The 21,619-nt window shown below is 50.2% G+C and overlaps 1 protein-coding gene across 3 annotated transcripts; it reads left to right on the forward strand.

Annotated features, from left to right (window-relative positions):
- Positions 1-1,050: 1,050 nt before the first annotated feature.
- On the forward strand, positions 1,051-21,049 carry LOC122368185 (histamine H2 receptor-like). Of its 3 annotated transcripts, none has more exons than XM_043341887.1 (8): positions 1,051-2,429; positions 12,512-12,648; positions 14,426-14,588; positions 14,877-15,054; positions 15,731-15,860; positions 16,910-17,020; positions 18,027-18,095; positions 19,750-21,049. In XM_043341887.1, exons 1-8 carry the CDS (start codon positions 2,053-2,055, stop codon positions 19,848-19,850), a joined length of 1,266 nt encoding a protein of 421 aa, XP_043197822.1. In that variant the 5' UTR covers positions 1,051-2,052; the 3' UTR covers positions 19,851-21,049. The 3 variants fall into 3 exon arrangements, with proteins under 3 accessions (XP_043197822.1, XP_043197823.1, XP_043197821.1); XM_043341886.1 differs by having other exon boundaries at positions 1,054-2,429; positions 18,021-18,095; XM_043341888.1 differs by lacking the exons at positions 16,910-17,020; positions 18,027-18,095.
- Positions 21,050-21,619: the final 570 nt, after the last annotated feature.

Here is a 21,619-nt window from a genome sequence, read left to right on the forward strand (position 1 = left end):
TGTGAATTGTATTCTGGAGAAACGCCAGTGAGTTGTTTGCTGAGAAACGGGGAAGACCGGTAAACTCAGAGCTATATTCGGGGAGTAAGAGGAGAGAGGATCCATGTGGTCAACACTTCCGTCGCAATCCCACAATACTCTGCTGATTTTTGGCAATGACAGACCTTCTCTTAGTGTTGTGCAGCTCTTAGTGCTTATAGTGGCCACCGCTGAACTCAGAGGTAACTTTTTTGTAGCGATGAAGCTGTTTGGGGTAATGACACTATTGGAATCAGTAATAAAAATTATCCAAATGGATAATTTTATTTTTACATACATAAGAAGCAAACATCAGCTGTAGTATCAGCGTGCATGATTAAATAATGCCTTAATGCGGTAAGTCCTAATGTTTTTTTGCAGTCAGTTTTTAGTTTCACTATAGGAAGGTATTAAATTTAACGTCACTTTTCAAAAAGCCCCTGAAGTGATCAATTGTACGATGAGCACGTGAAATCGAGTCTGCTCGGACCGATAAGGAAATTTACGGCCCACACGCCGTACTCCTTTGGAGCTGGCCGAGAGCTCCCATTGCACTCTGCACCGACGCGATATCATGCTCGGTCCACAGACCAAACGGTGACTCTCTGGCGAATTGTCTGACCCAGACCCCTAGACACCCTGAACCTTGTCCAGGGATCACCCTTGAGTCCTGGAATTTGTCTTGGGGACACCCTTGGGTCCATTAGGATCCCTCTAGTCTCTCTCGGATACCACTTGGGGTCCGTTCTAAACACTTGGCCGGGGATAATCTAGGACACGCGTCGTCTCTGTCGAGACACCCCTGGGCTCTGTCTGAGACGCACCTGGGTCAGACTCGGGGCCCGTCTATGTATATAGAACACCCCCGAGGTTTTGTCAGGGACACCCCTGTGCCCCGCCGTCTCCTGTTAGGTAGGCTGCGCCGCAGTGCCGCCTGCCGATCCCTGATTGGTGGGCGGCCCTCCTATCAGCCGGTGACTATCAGTGACGTCACAACCAAACGGGAATCTGTCAACAGCGGCGGAATCTGTCAACACTGGGCCCTCATCAGCCAACCGGCGGTGGGCTTTCTGGTGACCGCTGCCACGCGGGGTGTGTGGCGTTCATGTGGAGCACGCGAGGGTATAGAGTGGACAGAAGAGGTTGAAGAGAGCACGTGGACATCGGAGGGTGGATAGTGGATAGGTGGCAAGGTGGAGGGTGGACCGATACAGATAGATAGTTGACAGGCGTTGTCACTCCCGACAGCTCAGTCGCTAACAGTTTAGAAGAGTGAATTGATGACAAACCTGGCGAAGAGGTGGCATTCTAGAATAGACGTCGCAAGAAGAAAGTGAAACTTAAGCGATTTTATTAAATTTGTTGATTGTGCTACTTCGCGATACCCTTGAAGCGAGCAAATTCAGCTGCTTTCTGTAACAGACTCTGGACCTTTTGTGCCCGACGAAAGGTGTTCGTTCATCGACGCGAGCAGCACCCTCGGTCGGACGCAGATCTGCTGACCGGCCGGTCAGCCGACGAACCGACGACCGTCGGCTGGTCGGACGGAACGTCCCGACAGTCTGAGGTGCGCTCCGCCGAGGAGCACGCGCGTGCCGCGTCACCTGGCGCTATCGTCGGACTGAGCTGGCAGTCAGTCTGAGGTGTGCTCTGCGACGAGGGACGTGCCGTGTCACCTGTCCCTATATCAATATCCGTTGGTTGGGCAGACGGAGTCGGCAGTCAGTCTGAGGTGTGCGCTAAAGGTGGGACGCGTATCACCTGGCCCGACTGTGTGACAGTCAGCGTTTCCTCCAGTGGCAGTTTTACTGTCTACGACTTCAGATCTGTGTCCGTGAGTTGCGTGAGTGATACAGAACAAGTGGAAAGAAACGCTACCCAGTGAAGACAGACAAATAGACAGACGGACAGCATTGGAGAAAAACGGCAATCCGTGGAGACAGACAGGCAGACAAACAAACACCCAGGCGGACAGGCAGACAGGCGCGTTTACCCCGCTGCTGCTCTGTGAGCAGCGGCAGCGGCGGGTCCCCAATGGGAAACAACACCAGCGGCAGCGGCTCCAGCTCGCTGTACGGCAACGGCTCCATCGGCGACATCAGCCACCGCTACCCGACGCCGTTCGTCATCGCACTGAGCATCATCATCGTCGTATTCATGATCGTGAGCGTCACCGGCAACATCCTGGTAATTCTGAGCGTGTGCCGGTTCCGCTCGATGCGGACGCGGACGAACCTGTTCCTGGTGAACCTGGCAGTGACGGACGTGCTGGCGGCGCTGGTCAACATGCCCGTAGCGCTGGTGACGCTCACACAGGGCCGCTGGGTGTTCGGAGAGGTGCTCTGTCAGCTGAACGGGTTCACGTTCGGACTGGGCACCATGGCTTCCATCCATACCATGATGCACATCAGGTGAGTGACTTGCTGCACTTATACCATGACGGCGGCACGGGGGCGGGAACGGGGGATAGTGAACTGAATGTTGTAACTCAAAATAATGTGGCTCGATGATCCTTGGGGCTGACGATTGGCGTATTCTAAAGTTGAAACGTGCGAATCATACAAAAAGCGACGCGTTATATTTTTTGCTTGCGTATGTTATGATGCATGCAGGTATTTGGTAACTATAGCTACACGCCGATCACCCATCGTTTAAAGTACCAACCTTCAATGAAATAAGCTGCCCTCCGGCATTGTGAACTCGAACGGATTTTCAATGCATAACTAGATACAGACTCATCACTCTCCGTGACAAGATTACCCTTTCAAGATAAGTCTCTAGTCTCTTCTAGATTAGGTACTCTTTCCTCATCCCTATCAGCGTTACTCAGTCTCATCTCCCCACCTTCACCCTCCGTTCCTTCCATCTCATCAGCTCTGTGAGCGAATTCCAATCCCAGTGAGTCTCGTAATGGCCTGTTTACACCGCGAAGTGCGCGCGTGGAGGGCACGGCTTGGCTCCCGGGGTGGCACTGGATGACTGTTTATAAACGGCCGCGCTCGCCCGCGACGGTAGGAGCGTCAGTTGGCGATGCGTCTGCCTCGGGTCGTTCGCACGATAAACCAGACAAATGTAGCTGCCGGCTGGCTGGCTGGTGGGTCTGGTGGGTCTTGAAGGTCTGGTGGGTCTGGTGAGGAATGCTCCGGCGTCGAGGGGTTGATTGGATGGGCGATGGGGTGGATATGAAGCTATAAGACGATCAGTAAGACTGATGGCAAGCAGTGGGCTCTGACTTCTGAGACCATGGTATGGATGTTCAAAGCCAACAGACATTCGTGAACTTCAAGTCCGTATTTAAACTAAAGTGGGGCGACCCTTGGATCAGTCGGCACACATTCAAAGTGAAGTAATTAGACATGACCTACCGGCATACTCATTACGCTGCTTTTGTAGTCAGTTTTCTCCTTTAACCATAGCAACATTTTACGATACGACGCTGAAATATGATCAGACACTTCCTTCATAGTGAAACGTTCAGGTTCAGCTATCGGCAGTTGGAGATGGGAGAGTCTTCCTATGACGTCTCTCTGATATCCACGAATTATGACCATATTCACGATAGCTTTATCGCACGTAGATAACACATCTTCACGGACTTCACCGGCCAAAGCTACTAAATAGGCAGATGATAGGACGAGCGCCGTTGTCTGGTAGGCACTGGTGAGCAGCGATAGGCATTCGACGTCCTGTGATGTCATCTGACATCACACGGCTGTTTCTCGATAAATATTGATACCGACCCGGTACGGATGTGATAAATGTATGCCGAGCTCTTATACAAGCGTTCCGGAGCGGTATTTTCTTGTTTCCACCGTTGTGGGGGACTTGCCTTGGTGTTGGCCGTCCCTTGGTAACATCCCTAATTGACTGGACTATTACACGAACCACGTGGTGGAAAAGACGGCCCAGTATTCAATTGTCTGAACTCGAACGTCTGAAAATAGCGAATTATAAGACGCTTCCTTATTTCTTTGTTTCGACGAGAAGACCTACGTTTTTTTAATACAATTATTTGTCTCCTCTCTCTCTCTCTCTCTCTCTCTCTCTCTCTCTCTCTCTCTCTCTCTCTCTCTCTCTCTCTCTCTCTCTCTCTCTCTCTCTCTCTCTCTCTCTCTCTCTCTCTCTCTCTCTCTCTCTCTCTCTCTCTCTCTCTCTCTCTCTCTCTCTCTCTCTCTCTCTCTCTCTCTCTCTCTCTCTCTCTCTCTCTCTCTCTCTCTCTCTCTCTCTCTCTCTCTCTCATCTTTTCCCGTTAGTTAGCCACAGGACACTGCTCGACAAAATCACGTTGTGCATATGTACCGTGTCCCTGTATACATATGCTCCTATCAAGTGGAACAAGCAGACCTTCCCAGGCCATGAGCTGGCTTTAGAATGGACTCCCACCCCATGACCGTGAGGATATGGTGCCTTTTAATTGGGTCCCAGGGGGGCTGAGGCCCACCGCAGTTCCACAGAGACGTGAGAGACCGTTTGGCAGTGGACTCACGGACCAAACAGCGGACTCGATTCGCTAGCAGTGCTGGAGCGAATGGGTTACGGAGTCTGATGTTACCCTTTATTTGAAACAGATTCCGCTTACTGAACGAGTGAAACAGTTCAGTGATCGGGGGCGAAGAGGTTGACTTCACTTTTCAAATGCGATGATTAGTCAAGAAAAGTTTACACTACCCTGTTTTGCTACGAGAAAATAGTTACCACGAAATGCTCCCATTTACTGCATTTTATGTCCATAAATAGCTATGTTATGTAACACAACACATGCTTTTATATATGAAGCCTGCATGTGGCCCAGCCGTTCCCTCTCTGCGTTCGTCTCGTGTGCCATGTGCCGTGTGCCGTTGCGACGAGTCGTGGGCGGGCCCGCACCTGACTGACAGACCTGTCGCGTGACCTTCCTCCCCCCCCCCTCCCCACCGGCACGAGGCGGCGCGCGGCCGAGGAATGCCTTTGATGCCTTCCTGTGGCCGTAAAGACGCGCCGTAACTCGGAGCTAGCGCCGGCCCGATGGGCGCGTCGCTGAGAGGTCGAGCGAGTTAGCCAGGTGATCGGAACCACGCTGTGGGGTCTGACCTCTGGCGTCAGTTCGGCGGAAACAGACGTCAGTGCGGCGGAAACAGACGTCAGTGCGGCTGATGGACGTCACTGGAACGTCACTCGGCGGATGGAGTGATGTTAGGCGTGTATTCGGCATTTAGAAAATGAGGGATAATTTTCCGGGATCACCGGAATCAATCGGTGTTTTAGGCTGACACCTTGCACAACGGACATAACAACGAGCAATAGAAACATTAGCGAAACAATAGCAATGTAAAACATGACTTATTGCATCGATGGTCCCTCCAATACCAAATAATTATCGGTGATCCCGGAAAATTGTCCCCCATTTTCCATATGCCGAACGCACGCTTCGTATGCTCTGACACCCAGCTGTAGTGACCGGTGGACGGGTCAGATGGTCGGTGCGCGTGTCCCCCCCCCCCCCGTCTGCCGCCTGTCGGCCGCGCCGGCAGCCGAACCAATCACATCGCCTGAGGCAATAAACGGTCCGCGCCCACCGACATAATGATATTGGTCCAGCGATAAAGGTCGACACGGTGTCACCGCAGTCGGCGCCCTGTTTGACGGCCGAGCGCGTACAGACAATCGTCAACAGGCGCGACTGTCAACAGGGGACAGGTGCGACTGTCAACAGGGCTTATGCGACTGTCGGCTGTGTACAACCATAGCTGTCAACATTGATTTGTGACAGGACAGGTGTCATTACCTACTGAGCTGTCATACTGTCACTTGTCTACGATGATGTGTTGTGCGCTTGAGCTCTTTAGGACCACCAATGCATTGCCGCAGCCGTGAACACTTGAACAGCTACTGTGCAACAATGATCTAACATCGAAATTTGTTAATCGTGGGCAGCTGTTCATTTGGTCGTTATGCTCTATGAGCTAGTTAATACTATACCGCCGGGTGTCTTTCTACGGCCTACGCTAACGCCTAATAGATGCTGTGCCGCAAAGCACGATATGCTTAAATAGTTGATTATCCTACCGCCAGATGTCTCTCTACGCTAACGCCTGACGGATGCTGTGCCGCAAAGCACGGTACCTCATCACTCAGCCGCTAGATGTCTCTCAGGAAGCGTGAGACCCGATGTTTGACCTCAGACGTTTAATTCGGAGTGTCATAGGCGGCGGAACGAGGGGGGCACCGGGGCACCATAGGTACGCCCCTTTGATTTGGGCATTTTAACATTAGCCCTATGGGCGTTGCATGGAAAGAATGGGATCAAAAGTTGGCACTGCCCCCCCCCCTTCAATTGAAGGTGTTCTGCCGCCACTGCGAAGTGTTTTACGAGACCCGAGCTTCAGCCGACGACCGAGAGTATCGAAATCCGAAACGAATACCTACGAAGTACGAACCGAAACCACGGAGCATAGACGAACCCACCACTGTAATATGAGTGGGAATTCGCTAAAAAAAAAAACACTCGGGTAGGATTAGATCAATTAGAGGACAGAGAAATCAAACATGATTTTTATGCTGACGTAGCCGGCCTCTCTTAGCAAACGATGCGGGACTCGTTAAAATTATACCTATCAAGGCTTTGTCTGATCGCCAAAATAATAGTAGCAATCGTCAATCGATTCCTACCGTCGATGTTTAGCTGCCGTCTCGTGAATCTCATGTGCGAACTTTATCCCCCGCCTCTCCTTTGTCCCTTCAATGAAGAGGCGGAACAAATGGGCCGTTTTAATTTGCGATCGAACGAAGCAATAGGCAGTTTTTTTTTGCGTGATCCTTCATTTAAGGGACGAACAAGGCAAAATTGGTAAGGGCTACCTATGTACGCACTGGCAATTCCAGTAAGGCGTGCATCAGTATAGTATATGACCGACCACATTTCCAGTTTATTAGCAATTCATTACCTTTGTCATCTAGGAAAAAACAGTGCCATACATTTCGGCAGTAGTTTTTCTGTGTGCACTGTGCCGAACAATGAACATGCTACAAGATTGGACACAGTCAGTCCTGACACCAGGCCTGAGGCCACTGATGTCCTCACGCGTTGGTGGGCGACGACCGGGTGTCGACACCGCTGGTCCTACTGGCACGTCTTTTTGTCGTCAGCCAGCTCCATGCCGTCGGGACACACACAGACCGGGACCCGCTCAAAGCTCTCCAGACCGGTGACACAGAAGTGCGAGCAGCCGCTTCGCGTGGCCACGTCGCAGCCCACGAATCGCGGGTCGGGCGGCGGCTGGCGCCACGGGCTGAGCAGCCGCAGACTGCCGCCGGCGGTGGTGGCGTTCAGGGCGCGCGCGTCCTCTCCAGTGCGACTGTTGGCCGTCCACAGGCGACCGGTGGCGCGCTCCGTCCAGAACACCCTGTCGTCCAGCACGTCCAGACCGCCGGCGTCGGACAGAGTTGGGTGTTTCAGCAGACTGGAGAGCTCCATTTTGGCGAAAATGTTGGTCTTGGACAGCTGCTGAATCGACTGCTCGTCGGCGTTCACCCAGAAGAACCGCGCCCTCCACGCCTCTCCCGATAGACTGTGATGGACGGCAACGACGTCAGGCATGGACCTGAGCCACTTGTTGCCGTACGAGCCGATCGAGCTCCAGCCAGTGGAGCCTGTCATCTCGATCGTCTCAAACTCCAAATCTCCCCATTGGTCCTGCGCATAGCCGACCTGATGACCGCTCATGAAGACGAACATGGCACGCTTCCTCTTTCCGTAGGTGTTTGAGATTTTCTTCTGGTGGGCGCCGTCCAGGGAGGAGAGCACGACAGTGAACTGCTTGGACGAGGAGGCAGTGGTGTCGCGCTCCATCCACAGGAGGTGGCGGTGGACCCAGTCGACGGCGGCATCCACGGCGTAGACCGTCTCGGAGGCCTCGAACAGGGTACGGACGTCGGTGACGGCGCCGCCGATCAGCCAGCGGCCGCTGAACACGCTGCCGGCGTCCACCCAGAACAGCAGGAACTCCTCGCCGCCCGTCCACAGGAAGTCCACCCTGGTGACGTTGGTGAGGCCGTCCAGGACGGTCTTCACCTCGTTCGTTTGCATGTCGACGACCTGCAGCTTGTCGCCGCCGCTGATCACCGCGTACAGCGGGTACTCCTTGTGGCAGCTGAGGTCGACCAGCTTCTCCCCGGGAGGGCACAGACAGGTCGCGCCGGCCGTGCCGTTGGCAGCCGTCGGAATGCAGAACTCGACACAGCCGGCGTCCGCGCACTGGTTCTCCGTCTCCGGCTGCGAGGCAGATGAGAATATCTTGACAGCGAGCAGCTTCTCGACGCTCTCCAGCGCCGGCACCGTCGCGCCTTTCACCGCTCCCGTCACCAAGTCCACTCTCTCGGTGTCTGAGGTCGACATGGAGCTGATGACCTTCTGGTCACCGTGCATGATGACTACGTTGCCGTCAACAACATCCATGGAGCGTCTCCAGCTTACGCCAAATCCTTCGCGGCCAAGGTTTGTCACAAGCTTCTTACCTTCGCCGTTGTAGTCTAGCTTGTAGACGGCATATTCAAAGCTCCGTTCTCCCTGGTCAATAACATAAACCTCTTGTTTGACTGGATCCACTGCCAGGCCTGCTGGGTAGCCCAGCTCTGTCGGCAGCACTCGCACGTCGCTTCCATCCAGGTTGACCACCTCCAACTTGTACGGGCCAGCCTGTTCGGTGGCAATACGGAACAGCAGCCGGTGAGGGATGTCGTACGCAGCGAAATACCTGACGTTGCCGCCCGACTTACCCAGCTTGGCGCACCGATCGAACATGTAGCTGCAGACGTAGTTGACCCGCGACACCGTCAGGTACCAGTTCTCCTCCACCCAGTCGAAGGCGACGGCGTCTACCTTGCTGACGCTGAAGTCGCGCGGCTGCGGCAGGTCCCAGGTCTCGTTGAGGCTGGTGATGGGCGCGCAGCGCATGACGCCCGCCACGCTCTGATCCTCGGGCGAGCTGACCCAGCAGGCGGTGCCGTTGCGCGGGTTGGTGGCCACGTGCCAGGCCTGCCACCACTGGGACACCTCGGGTCGCCAGGCGATCAGCGCGCCGCTGGCGTCCAGGTGCAGTATGCCGCTCTCCGAGACGGCCACCACACTGCCGTCCATAGCGGGGGCGGGGGCGGGGGCGGCCAGCGGCAGCAGCGCCGCGGCCGCCGCCAGAACTCGGACCGCCGGCTGCATGCTCCTTCTGCGGGCCGGTCGCAGCGCGACTGACGCTGGGAGGGTGCCGCGCCTGCCACCAGACGCCGGCACTTCGGCCGGACACCGCCGCCGGCTGCCGTCTGTTCCTCCTCAAGGACCCGCAGACCAATCAGCGTCCAAGGTCAGCGCTGGGATGGGCCGCCAGTAACAAATTACGGGGTATTATTGAGGGGCGGTGAATGCGCCTGGTCACAGGTTTCCGAGAAGTACTTTTTGAACTCATTAGTCCAATAAACAGCAGGAAGGCTTCTTCTGGCTCTCCTCGTTCAGCTATTCAGCATTTCATACACTGGACCTTGGAACGTGTCGGTCTTCAAGTGGAAATAATCATTCAACCAGCTTTTATCTTTTCGTTATTCATTCATGCTCTGTTCTTCACGTTCACAGACAACTCTACCCGTGTTATCAATTGATTTTTACTGTCGTTGCATTTATCTCATTCTTTTAAACGATTCAGTACAGGCAGTGGATTGACGAGTGCTTTGTGCGTCCTGTCAGGGGGCTTGTGCCGTCGCCCGTGACAGGGCACAGGCTACCAGACCGACCTACTACAACAGACTAGGAATTCATCCTCTTAGAATTGGCTGTTTACAGAACGTTCTACACACTGAAAACTTTTTTACCATTTCCTGAAGGGTAAACCCGCCATAGCATGGTAGCTTGACACACAGACGTTTTTTACCACCTTCCAGATGGTAAATTTTACTCTTTCATGAAGAGTAAACTCGCCAGGGAGGGGTAACATGACACACAGACGTTTTTTACCATCTTCTGAATGGTAAACTCTTTTGATTTACTCTTGTCTAGAGTGTAACATTTTTTGGGTTACACTCTTTGAAAGGGTAAATCTTTAACGGAACCCTTTTTTAGGGAGTAACGCATCATCTACTCTGTGCTTTACCCTCCTACAGAGAGTATATTCTTATGGCCTACCCTTTGTCACATGGTAATGTTTACTCTTTCCTTTAGTGTAAACCCCCCAGAGGATGGTAACAGACCCACAGACGCTTCCTTTAGAAGCTTCACGAAGCTTCTGTTAACCGGAGCTCACCAACTAAAAAAAAAATGTTTCAAGAGCAACAATGTAGGTATATTTGGCTTCCGTACAAACAATACGAGGGGCACACCAACCATGAACATTGTGAGACTCTTCACTTATTCATACAAATTTATACAAAGCGTTCAGCAATGCACAAGCGGTAAATAAACACCACGATACAACTTGAATGCAATTTGAATATGAATACAAGACATTCAGCGCCCTCATATTGGATTAGGCAGAGCGCACAATATTTGAAGTGAGCGACGGCGTTCCTGGGTGGTCGCCCGTCTGCGTGAGATAATGAGACTGGATCACTACAGTGCAAGGCTTTTTCAAAGTCACCAACAAAATGCATAAACTTGTAGCATCACAACAAAATTAATGTACGTACTCACAACACTAGGCCACGTGGCCGTGCACGGGGTCCTGTTAACCAGGTCAAATTAGCACCACTCAAAGGCACGCAATGCTCTAGCACATCGGTACTTACAATAAAATGTCCACAGAGGCTCTATAGGCGATGAACAACACACAAGCACAATCACCAACGGCCACGCCGCGCGGCACCGACACTGCTCACATCCGCTCTCGGAGACCAACGGCCGAAAACTGACAGATGCGCGCGGCCTTCAAACCGCAAACGGCCGATCTCGTTTCTGATTGGCTGATTGTTTCCATTTCAAATATCATCTTCACGAGGGTAAACAAGATCCACGCATGAAACGACTATCTGTACCCGAGTCACGATACCCAGGAGGAAAGAGTTTTCGTGATGTTCTGGATCGCGAGAGTAATATTGATATTTACATGGTAATAATACTCTTCGCTGGCGAATAAGTTCATATTAACCACGTACCGTTACTATGCACATAATGGTAGCAGCGAGTTACCCTTTCAATATACTATTATCTTGCGGGTTTGATGAAAATGAACTCTCCAGGAGGTAGTAAAAAAGTTTTGAGTGCATACCTAGAGATTGTGGCGAGGTCAGCCGTATTATATATCGCCCATGGCTCATTGAGCGAGAATGAACCGTAATCACATGTGCATTTTCCGAGGATTGTTCTAAATAAACGAGTTTTTGACACACTGAAAACAATTTCACCCGAAGCTGGCGAATTAAGTGTTGCTCTGCGGGTGGTATATGTGTATTAACTCGCCATGTCCAGATTCTAGCTAGAGGGTAAGCAGACTTGCCTGCCTTATTACTCGTAAATATGCACTGTACCCACAGTTTGCAGTAAGGTAGGTACCCAGCACCGGATATTGTCCCCGCGGGTGTCGAGTCATTGGCACAGCCCTCACAGAAAGAGTTGGAACTACTCGAGGCATCGTAAACGCGTATCCGTGGATGGCGAACCTTTACATAACCTGCCCTGAAGGAGTTGGATCTACTGTTACAACTAGATGGCGTTGTCTCATACAGTTTTGAATTACAACAATTTTTAAACTTTTTTTTGAACCAATTATATGTTGGCACATTGTTTGGCGGTTTCCAAGTGGGGGCGAAAGTACAATTGTTAAGGTGCATCTTTAAAACCTCTGCAATATTCATCACGGGACTATTGGCAAGGCTTTTTCTTCCGAAACTACCAAGTGAGACCATTTTTATTCTTATATAGGTCACGAAAGCAGCAGCGACACATCTTCTTGATTTCGGGCGGTCTGCATGACTGCCGGTGACTGAGTCATGTCGAAATTTCTATGGGAATTCGATGTGACATTTCCCACCGATGTGAAACTTTCTCACCGATGTTTTCTAGGTGTGAGCTTGCTATAATATAGATATTTTCCCGCAAATATGGTCAAGCGTGGGAGTTTTTTTGGCCCTCGTGACTTGGTCGGCGAAGGGTAGGCGTGGAGGGTAACCCCATCTCCTAGGGGTTTGTGGGGCGCTGCTGCCAGGTAGGCGTCGATGAATACCTTTCGATGGAGGGGTCACGAGCCACTGGTGCGCGAATAGTCGTGGAGGGTTACTACTCTCCAGAGTGAATTGCGAAAGTGTTATGTCCTAAATTGACTCCTGGGAGGGTGGTTAAAAATGGTTGCGGATAGGGGTACCCGCGAGGCACCGGTTTACTCGCCAGTTTTGGGTGAAATTGTTTTCAGTGCAGGCTGATAGCCTTACATGTCTAGCTTTTGATCATATTCAACAGCGGGATGTGGTTTATGTTATGCAATATGCGTGCTCGACTCGCTTATGTAACCATGCTCTCATAGATCTATTTGTTCCGCTGCAGCATCCACAAGTACATCAGCATGGCGCGACCGTTCAGCAGGTTCATGACTCGGAGGAGGATCGTGGTGATCCTGGCCGCCGCCTGGCTCTGGTCCATCTTCTACAACCTCACGCCGCAGCTGGAGCTTACACATACGGGTAGGTGTTCTCACCGGAGCTCACACACTCCGGTAGGTATTCCCATTGTAGCAGTGCAGCTTACACATACGGGTAGGTAGGTGTCCTCACTGTAGCTCATATATACGGGTAGGTAGGTGTTCTCACTGGAGCTCACGAACTCCCGTACTGGTGTCCTCACTGGAGCTCACACATACAGGTAGGTGTTCTCACTGGAGCTGATACATACGGGTAGGTGTTCTCACCGGAGCTGACACATACGGGTAGGTGTTCTCACTGGAGCTGACACATACGAGTAGGTGTCCTCACTGGAGCTGACACATACGGGTAGGTGTTCTCACTGGAGCTGACACATACGGGTAGGTGTTCTCACCGGAGCTGACACATACGGGTAGGTGTTCTCACCGGAGCTGACACATACGGGTAGGTGTTCTCACTGGAGCTGACACATACGGGTAGGTGTCCTCACTGGAGCTGACACATACGGGTAGGTGTTCTCACCGGAGCTGACACATACGGGTAGGTGTCCTCACTGGAGCTGACACATACGGGTAGGTGTTCTCACCGGAGCTGACACATACGGGTAGGTGTCCTCACTGGAGCTGACACATACGGGTAGGTGTTCTCACTGGAGCTGACACATACGGGTAGGTGTTCTCACCGGAGCTGACACATACGGGTAGGTGTCCTCACTGGAGCTGACACATACGGGTAGGTGTTCTCACCGGAGCTGACACATACGGGTAGGTGTCCTCACTGGAGCTGACACATACGGGTAGGTGTTCTCACTGGAGCAGTGCAGCTCTGTGCACCGGTAGGCGGTAATCATTCTTTGAATGGGCGCGATGCTGGAAGCTTATTTATTTTTCATTGAATCATAGCTGCTACTGCTATCAAATGTATCATGTCTCTCATGTTTATTTGAATTGATATGTCGCATGGTATGGTTAATTAAACGGTGTTCACTATTTTTGACATAGACTTGTCATAAGACAGAAGCGGTCAGTGAAATAAAAGATAAGGAATGATTTTTTTACGAACATCTGTCTTCTGTAACGAATTCTTACTGTATGCCTGGCCTATTCAAATACATTAGCCTGAGGGGTGTGGTAATAACTGGTGTAAGCAAAGTGACCACGGTCAAAAATGAATTACCAAGTCAACATTTTGGGATGGCCTCGTTCAAAAAAATGGCTAAGAGCTTCGGTCTAGACAATTATTTTATCGTTGGCATACAGTAAAATACATACCAAACTCGGCCGGTGATAAATTTTCAAGACCTCAGTCCTTACTGATTTTTGAACTCGGCCTTCGGCCTCGTTCAAAAATTTAGTAAGGACCTCGGTCTTGAAAATTTATTTACACCGGCCTCGTTCAGTATTGTATAACACCACATCGACCGATTTGTATGATAGCGTTTTATGTACCTAGCATGTGTTCATAGGCGCGGGAACTGGGGGGAGGGCAGTGGGGGCAGCTTGCCCCCCCCCCAACTCTGGGGCCGTGGTGGCGGTGCCTCACAACTTTGAGACGGAAAACTGCACTTCTTTGCAAATATTTTCTTTTTTGTTGAAGAAGCCAAGGGATGAAAAATAGGTGGCCTAAAACCGGCGAGAAAACTAGATTTGGGGGTACCCCAGGTTGATCTCTGTTATGGTGTGCCCCCCCCCCGTCTGAAAGTAGTTCCCGCGCCCTTGCATGTGTTAACGTCAACTGCAACAACTTCCACTATTGCTGGTATTAGAAGCACCCGACTACGTAACAGACCGTTAATCTGTAACTGTTCGCTGTGTTGCAGTGTATAAGGAGGGCGCTACTCAGTGCGGCCCAGCCATCCCGCGCGATTCCAAACAGCACATTCACAGCGCCGTCAACAGCACGTTCAACTTCTTCCTGCCGCTCGGCGTCATGCTATTCTGCTACACCAGGATATTCGTCAACTTTCGACAACACCTAAACAGGTATAAGTGTGCACCGATTGCTGACAGATCGCAAACAATCGATCTGTATAATTGATAAAGTCTGAATATTTATCGAAACGTATACCGTATTAAAAATATCAATGAATATTCAAATTGGATTAGACGGAGAAACTTAAAATCGACATCGGAATATCATAAATTAAAGCACTTAACTGACTGGTTGACTAACTCGCTCACGATTAATGAGTGTCTCCACCCCCTGACGTCACTGCCTACCAATGGCGTCACTGTCTCTGTACTGACGTCACTGCTGACGTCACTGCACAGGATGGGCGAGACGTCCAACATGGCGGAGCGGCGCCGTGTGCTGCAGCAGCAGCGGATTGCCGTCACACTGTTCCTCGTGCTGGCGTGCTTCCTGCTCTGTCACGTACCCTACATCGTGTACTCGACGGGGCTGGTGTACGCCGGCCAGGAGCACATGCCCATCATCATGAATCCCATAGTGAGTGGACGGGGCATAGCCTTGGACGGGACATGTCCGTCATTGTACCTATTGTCATTCTATGCCCAGTACTGAGTAGGAAGGGGTCCTTCACATGTTTATCACGGGGTTTTAAATGGGATAATTTTATAGTTGGTGCAAATCGTGAATGATAGGTAAAATATTCCCCATCACTTCATCATTGATTGAAGCTCTGAGCCTCGTTTGTCACTGTCGTGTTCCGATTGGATAAATGAGCCGGCTTTGCGGCCAGAATTTGTATAAGAAGACGTTGGTCATATCCCAGAGTTCCTTCGGCGCGATTGAATGCGGAGTCAAATTAGGAAAGCGGGAAATTCCTGGAAATTGCTAAGACGTGGAATGCTTATTGATGGAACCGGAGACCGCCGTGTAACAGTCAATTTATGGACTAGGTAACGAAGAGGCCGACAAATTCTGAGCCATTGTTATTAGTGACTCAGCTAGCTATATAGCATGGTCTATGGCAAACTCTGGAGATTTCTTTTTACTTATGCATTTTCTTCGAGAACGAGAACTACTGACGATTGAACCAAGAGCGGGAAGGGGGCAACAAACCCGCATTTATCGATTCTGACAGCATACGAGCATAGTGCTGTTTTCAGTCGGGCTGGTAGGTCTGTAAATACCTCAATTCACACCCTGTCGCTGTTCTCAGTCTTACTGGTGCATCTACATGAACTCAGCGCTGAACCCGATCACCTACGGAGCGCGCTGCTCGGCGTTTCGGGACAGCTACCGTGACATCCTGCTAGGACGACGGAGGTCGCAGTATGGCGGCAACCAGGGTACGTCTGGCGGTGGTGAGTGGTGGATAGCTTGGCTTGGGAAGTCGGCCTACGCTCTCTACCTTTCTGGACGTTTGTAGCTGTTCGCTCGCCACCCGGACTTATTGTCACATTTTTTTTGTGAACGTTGGAAAGTTGAAATTGGTTTATATTTGAATCAAATATTTTGATTTGTAGAAATAATATAATCGAATCACATCGTTTATCGCTATATTGTGTGCACAGAGGTATTATCCGAGCCGTAAAACAAACTGCTCATGTTTGCAAACCATGTTCTTTATTCGTTTTGGGCTCATTATTTTGCATTCAGAAAAGGATGAACGAGATTATTAAAATGATGAGTTCTGCAGAGATTCTGCCTTAATTTCACATTCAGCTAATGCTGACCACTCTTTATTCTAAAACATGCAAATCCGAGAATCGATGGCTGTGCAATTTCTCATGGAGGATAAATATTAAGGCTTCAAACTTTGCCACAAAATCCTGGCGGGGCAGCGGACGACACGTCTTTGGAGCATCGCTAGATCACCTGCTTCGCTTCGTTTCTGCTCAGCGTTTCACCCCGTGCACCTTTACGTGTGCCTGTCATGTCACCCCTTGTTCACGCTATGCCCTTTACTAGCGCTCATCACTGTCCCTGGCTTGGCGTGGATGTATGTACCCTGTCGAGCTTACCCCCCCTCTCCCCGGTCAGCACCTTTGAGTGAGCCAGCTCAATGGGGCCGACTAACCGACCTCTGAGTGTGAAAACTCATGGTCAAAACGCCGAACGCAATGGACACGCTTTCAAATGTTATCACAAAAACATAAATTAGAAAACGAAACGGACGAAAAGTCACATAGATAAAATTCGTCGTAAGCTTATGTACCTAAACATTTTGCTCATTGCTTTGTCAATTGTCTCACAATAAACGTTCGAGCTGTTTCCATTGCGTGTTCTCCACGGGCTGTGGAATGGGTGGAGCAGGGGAGCAGTCGTCCCTTTCCACCGCCCACTATACCTCTGGAACCTCTCTGTATACCGCACGCTGACCGCCGCCGCCACATAGGCGACTGCTGGACCCAGGCGGATGGCGCGCACTACTTGATGGCCCGACTGCGCGGCGGTCGACACGGCAGTGTCCAGTCTGCGCTTCTGCTGCCCGGCCCGCGCTCATCAGGTGACCGCCACACGCAGCCCACTGCTCTGAGCGCCCCCAGCTCACTGCTCTGAGCACCCCTCAGCACCTCACGGCTCTGAGCACCCTCAGAAAACGGCTCTGAGCACCCCTCAGTAAGCGACTCTGACGCCTGTAGCCAGCGGCTTGACCACCACGCAGCCCTCGATTTTGGTCACCCCCAGCCCCAGGCTTTTGTTGAGCCCACGGACCCAGGCCACGGTCCTGCCTGTCCGAAGCCCACGCCTCTGACGCGTAGCACGACTTATGTACTCAATGTAGGGTTCGTGCCGTTAGAGACACGCAGCCACGCCCCCGTCCGAGGCACGATAGCCAACAAAACACGGAATTAGCGTCATATCGTAGACGCCGCGATGCCATCAAGGGATTGATATTGTGCCAAACGGAGTTTTGTTTAGAGTTCGGAGGCGCTGATGGTCGAAGGGAGGCGGTATTAGATAACTTCGTTAAAGTTAGTCGGATGCACTTTGCAAAGTGTGTAACTGCTAGGCAATCACCTAAGTGTGTAATTGGATGAATATCGCCAAGCACACAAGTTTCTACAAAGGAACGGATGTTTCTAGAAACGTAGAAGTGAAGCTAGGGTCCCATTCTCTGTAGCCGGAACGTACTTCAAGCTTCGTTGAATGGGCTCGGCTTCATATTCACCCGCGCTTCATTAACTTTAAACGCATTTGCTGCTACTCAGTGACTAAAACCGTCAATAGGAGATGCATCCATACTTAAAAATAGCGATGGCAAATTGCACATAAAAGCTGGGAATTGCATAATAAGAGAGATAACGCCGCTCTCCTAAGGCTTTTATTTGAAGACTTATCAATGGTAAAGCAAACACTAGGTACCGCCTGCTACTCTCATTTCTCTCAAGCCCTTTGGCGTTATCAGATTATTTTCCCCGACGATAAAAGTATAGATATTTATGTATGCACTACATCAGTAGCCAATAAAAGAAAAATAGCCGAGAATGCTGACTCTGTACCAGTTACAGGGAGTATAAAGAGCTCCGGCGATCAGAATGCTGTCAGGAAACAGGATCTCCACAACCTGTCCATCAAAGGTAAGGGAACTCAGTCATTGGTTCTGGTTTCTATAGCATGCAGGATACTAATGTAGCTATAGACACGGTCTGGCATGATTATCAGTACCTATGCATGACATTCAAACAACCACCAAATATACCCAACCATAACAGTGTGACTGCCAAACGTTGAACTTGGAGAAGAAACCGAGTATACAGTTTGCTGTGAACGGCCTTAGTAGGTACATATTTTTTCTCGCAATAACTTTTGAACGGATCTCTACACAGCCAGCATGATGCGGGTTATCTTCTCTGTGGTTACACGGTGCCGCTGCCAACAGCTAACGTCCTTTTCATACATATGCATGATTCAGCTTCAGATCAACACTGCAGTATGTGTCCTGCCGCTATTTTCCACCCGATATACTTAGTCCTCATAAGACCGATTAGACCGATATACTTAGTCCTTATTAGTGACCACCTAGTACCTACCCGTTTCGGTACCCCGTTAGGCAGTCGGTGCAACGAATGCCGTAGCATGCCTCCCCAGGGTGACCGTTTACGCGCCTGGGTGCCCTTTGCATTGAAAACGGTGGTCCGTCTTTATATGCACATCCCGTAATTATAGTTCATATGAAAAAGCTAGTAACTCACGTTATATTCTTGTTTAAAATAAACGTGAAAGACGTAAATCATTCTGCCATAGATATTTTCGCACTACTTACTCGAAACTTATGTATTACTAGCAGAAATAAAAGATGAAGTAGGTACGATTCCGTTGAATAGCTGATAACCAACACCAACAGAACGTCAAATTCATCCCTTAGTCCTTCAGACTACCAATTCTATGGGGATATCGATCAAACGGCAAACATGTGCACCTCCAGAATCCGCTCCTGGCTGTTAACCTTCCCGACGGTCGGAACAGGGCTCTGTTTCAGGTCCGTTTATTTTTCCAGGACGGCGACTGTTTATACTCGCATTGTCACGGTTCCAGGCGACAGTTAGCGCATGTGTGTACGTGTGTGTGGGAGGGGGGGGGGGGGTGAGGGGGAGGGGGTGGCTGGTGGGGCTTTCAATGCAAACACTGTAACATCATATGCAAACATCATACTTCATCCGGTCTATAAACCGGATGAAGTATGATATTTGCAGTGTACTTCAGTGCGTTAGCATTTTTATTGTGTGTTATTTTGATGCATTCTTCACATGAACTTGCCTCGCATAACCTCAAATAAACACCGATTCTACATGCATGTATCATCTACGAGCAGGTGAGAGCTATATACGAGTAGGTAAAAGACATGTCTACCTCACGGGAAGGTGAGTGTACTAATGTGACAAGCATGGGTGTTTTGTGGTTTGGTGTGGCTCTCCCTTGTCTTGTTATGCTATACGTTTACCATGGTGTCATGGTATTGCGTCTGAATAAAGACCGTTTTAGCTGCATGCGTTTAGTTTTGAATAGCGTCAAATTTACGCATTCGTGAGCAGATAATGCCGTTGATGACGAGGAACGGTACGCGTTACGCATGATCATGCAGCGGTACCTACTTCTCAGAGACAAATATTATGTGTTGCTGACATTATGCTTACTGTTTACATTCATTTAGCAAGGAGCAAATTAAAGGAGTTGCTAATACAGCTTTTGTAGCATTTATCGATAACTGTCTTTTATACCGCTCCATTTCAGGCGGGGACAACTCGCCGACCAACTCTGGCGTTCGGCGCTCCCTCTGGCCAGACAAGCCGCTGAGCGAGGCTGCCACCCTGCGGTCCGGCGGTGTCCTGTGAGCGGCGGGTCGGGGTGGCACCGGTGGGACGTCTGACTGGTCAAAGTGGGACCGGTGAGACGTGTGGCTGGTCAAAGTGGGACCGGTGGGACGCGACACTGGTCAAAGTGGGACGTGACACTGGTCAAAGTTTGACCGGTGGGACGTGTGGCTGGTCAAAGTGGGACCGGTGGGACGTGTGGCGGGTCAAAGTGGGACCGGTGGGACGTGTGACTGGTCAAAGTGGGACCGGTGGGACGTGTGACTGGTCAAAGTGGGACCGGTGGGACGTGTGACTGGTCAGAGAGGAGGCAAGTGGTGGAAGGGTAACCTGAGGGCGTGGTCGTGCTCTGGCGTGATGGAAACACAAGTTCGGCGCCAGAGAACCAACGACGAGACGGTGTGAATGGCTCCGGTGAGGCAGGACTGATTTCGACGAATTGGAACGGCTCAGGTGTGACCTCCTCGCGATAGGGCTGGCGAAGGATAAACTCTGACGTTGTACGTCAAGAGAAACAGTGACTGGAGTGAACATCTGAGTAGCCGCGATGCAGACAAAATGCGACTGTTGGCTAAATATTTTGAACAAAAACCGTTTACTAAGGAGACTCATCCTTTTAAAGTATTTGTCTGATAATTCCTGACCCCTATAAATCTTTATCGTATACTCGCATGTATGTTTGGATGCCCTGTTGATTTTGACGCTATGATGCTCGCCAATGGATATTTCTATTTGCTTGTCGAGAGTAGCTGCAATGTTGTCAACAATTGCGATTCAAATGCAAAATCGTTCATGCACTTTGTGCTGTCAACTGGTATTCAAATCATTTGCAAAGTAATGTGTTTTAATTTATCAGCACTTCATCCACTTAAATATGGAGCCCACCGTGCTTGCAATAATTTTACGCAACTACATACTGTTTTTTTTTTAATGTCCTGTTGTGTCGTCTACCTTCATGACTCTATTATTGAATTGCTTTGATAATCATCATATTTAAGGTCTGTGCAATATGAGATATCTTGTTGCGTCAAGCACGGTACACGTTTTCATACCTGTTGATCTCATTTCCATGTTACAAGAGGTCATGTGAGAGACGTTCATAATGCTGCCTCATTTATTTTGTGTTCTGTTGTAATTGACGTTTTTATGATGTTTCCGTTCCTTGCATCGTATTTTTTATTAATTACGACGAAATGTAAATATATTTAGGTATGCTGATATCGCCTGTAATTGTATTGTCAAAGGCCGAGTTTAAGTCCGAATTCTGGAGGCCATGCTGTCGACTTCTGAGCCTAATGCTACATAGTCAAATTTAATATCAAATATTGATAAAAAGCTTTAAATAAGTTTATGTCTGTAAGAATATTTAATTTCCAGCCACTACACACATACATGTCTCATGTCTGTGTTCGTAAACAGTGCACGGCTGCTGCCAATCTGTGTAGCTGGCGCCTCAGCGATATGGCTGGTGTGTCGTAGATGGCGCTGGTGCCGGCGGAATGTCGGTCGGTCCTTTTCCGTGTCAAGGCATGAATAGCCAAAGAGGCGTCGCTAGGCACTAATTGCGCAGCGCAACACAGCAAACAAACAAACAAACAAGCGAAGGCAGCTACCCAGTAGAAGACCAGCATTCAGGGCCTCCTTCCCATTCCAAACTCTTCTTCATAACCAGATGACCGTCAATGCTGTTTGATCTCTTTTTTTTTTAAGAAAATAAGTCAAGTAGAACAAACTCTTTCGGAGGCTCGTGGTACTGGCCCTGGTTTTTGCTAAATAGAGTTTGTTGCGCA

This window comes from Amphibalanus amphitrite, unplaced genomic scaffold, assembly GCF_019059575.1.
Source record: "Amphibalanus amphitrite isolate SeventyFive unplaced genomic scaffold, NRLGWU_Aamphi_draft 000930F_arrow, whole genome shotgun sequence".
NCBI lineage: Eukaryota > Metazoa > Arthropoda > Thecostraca > Balanomorpha > Balanidae > Amphibalanus > Amphibalanus amphitrite.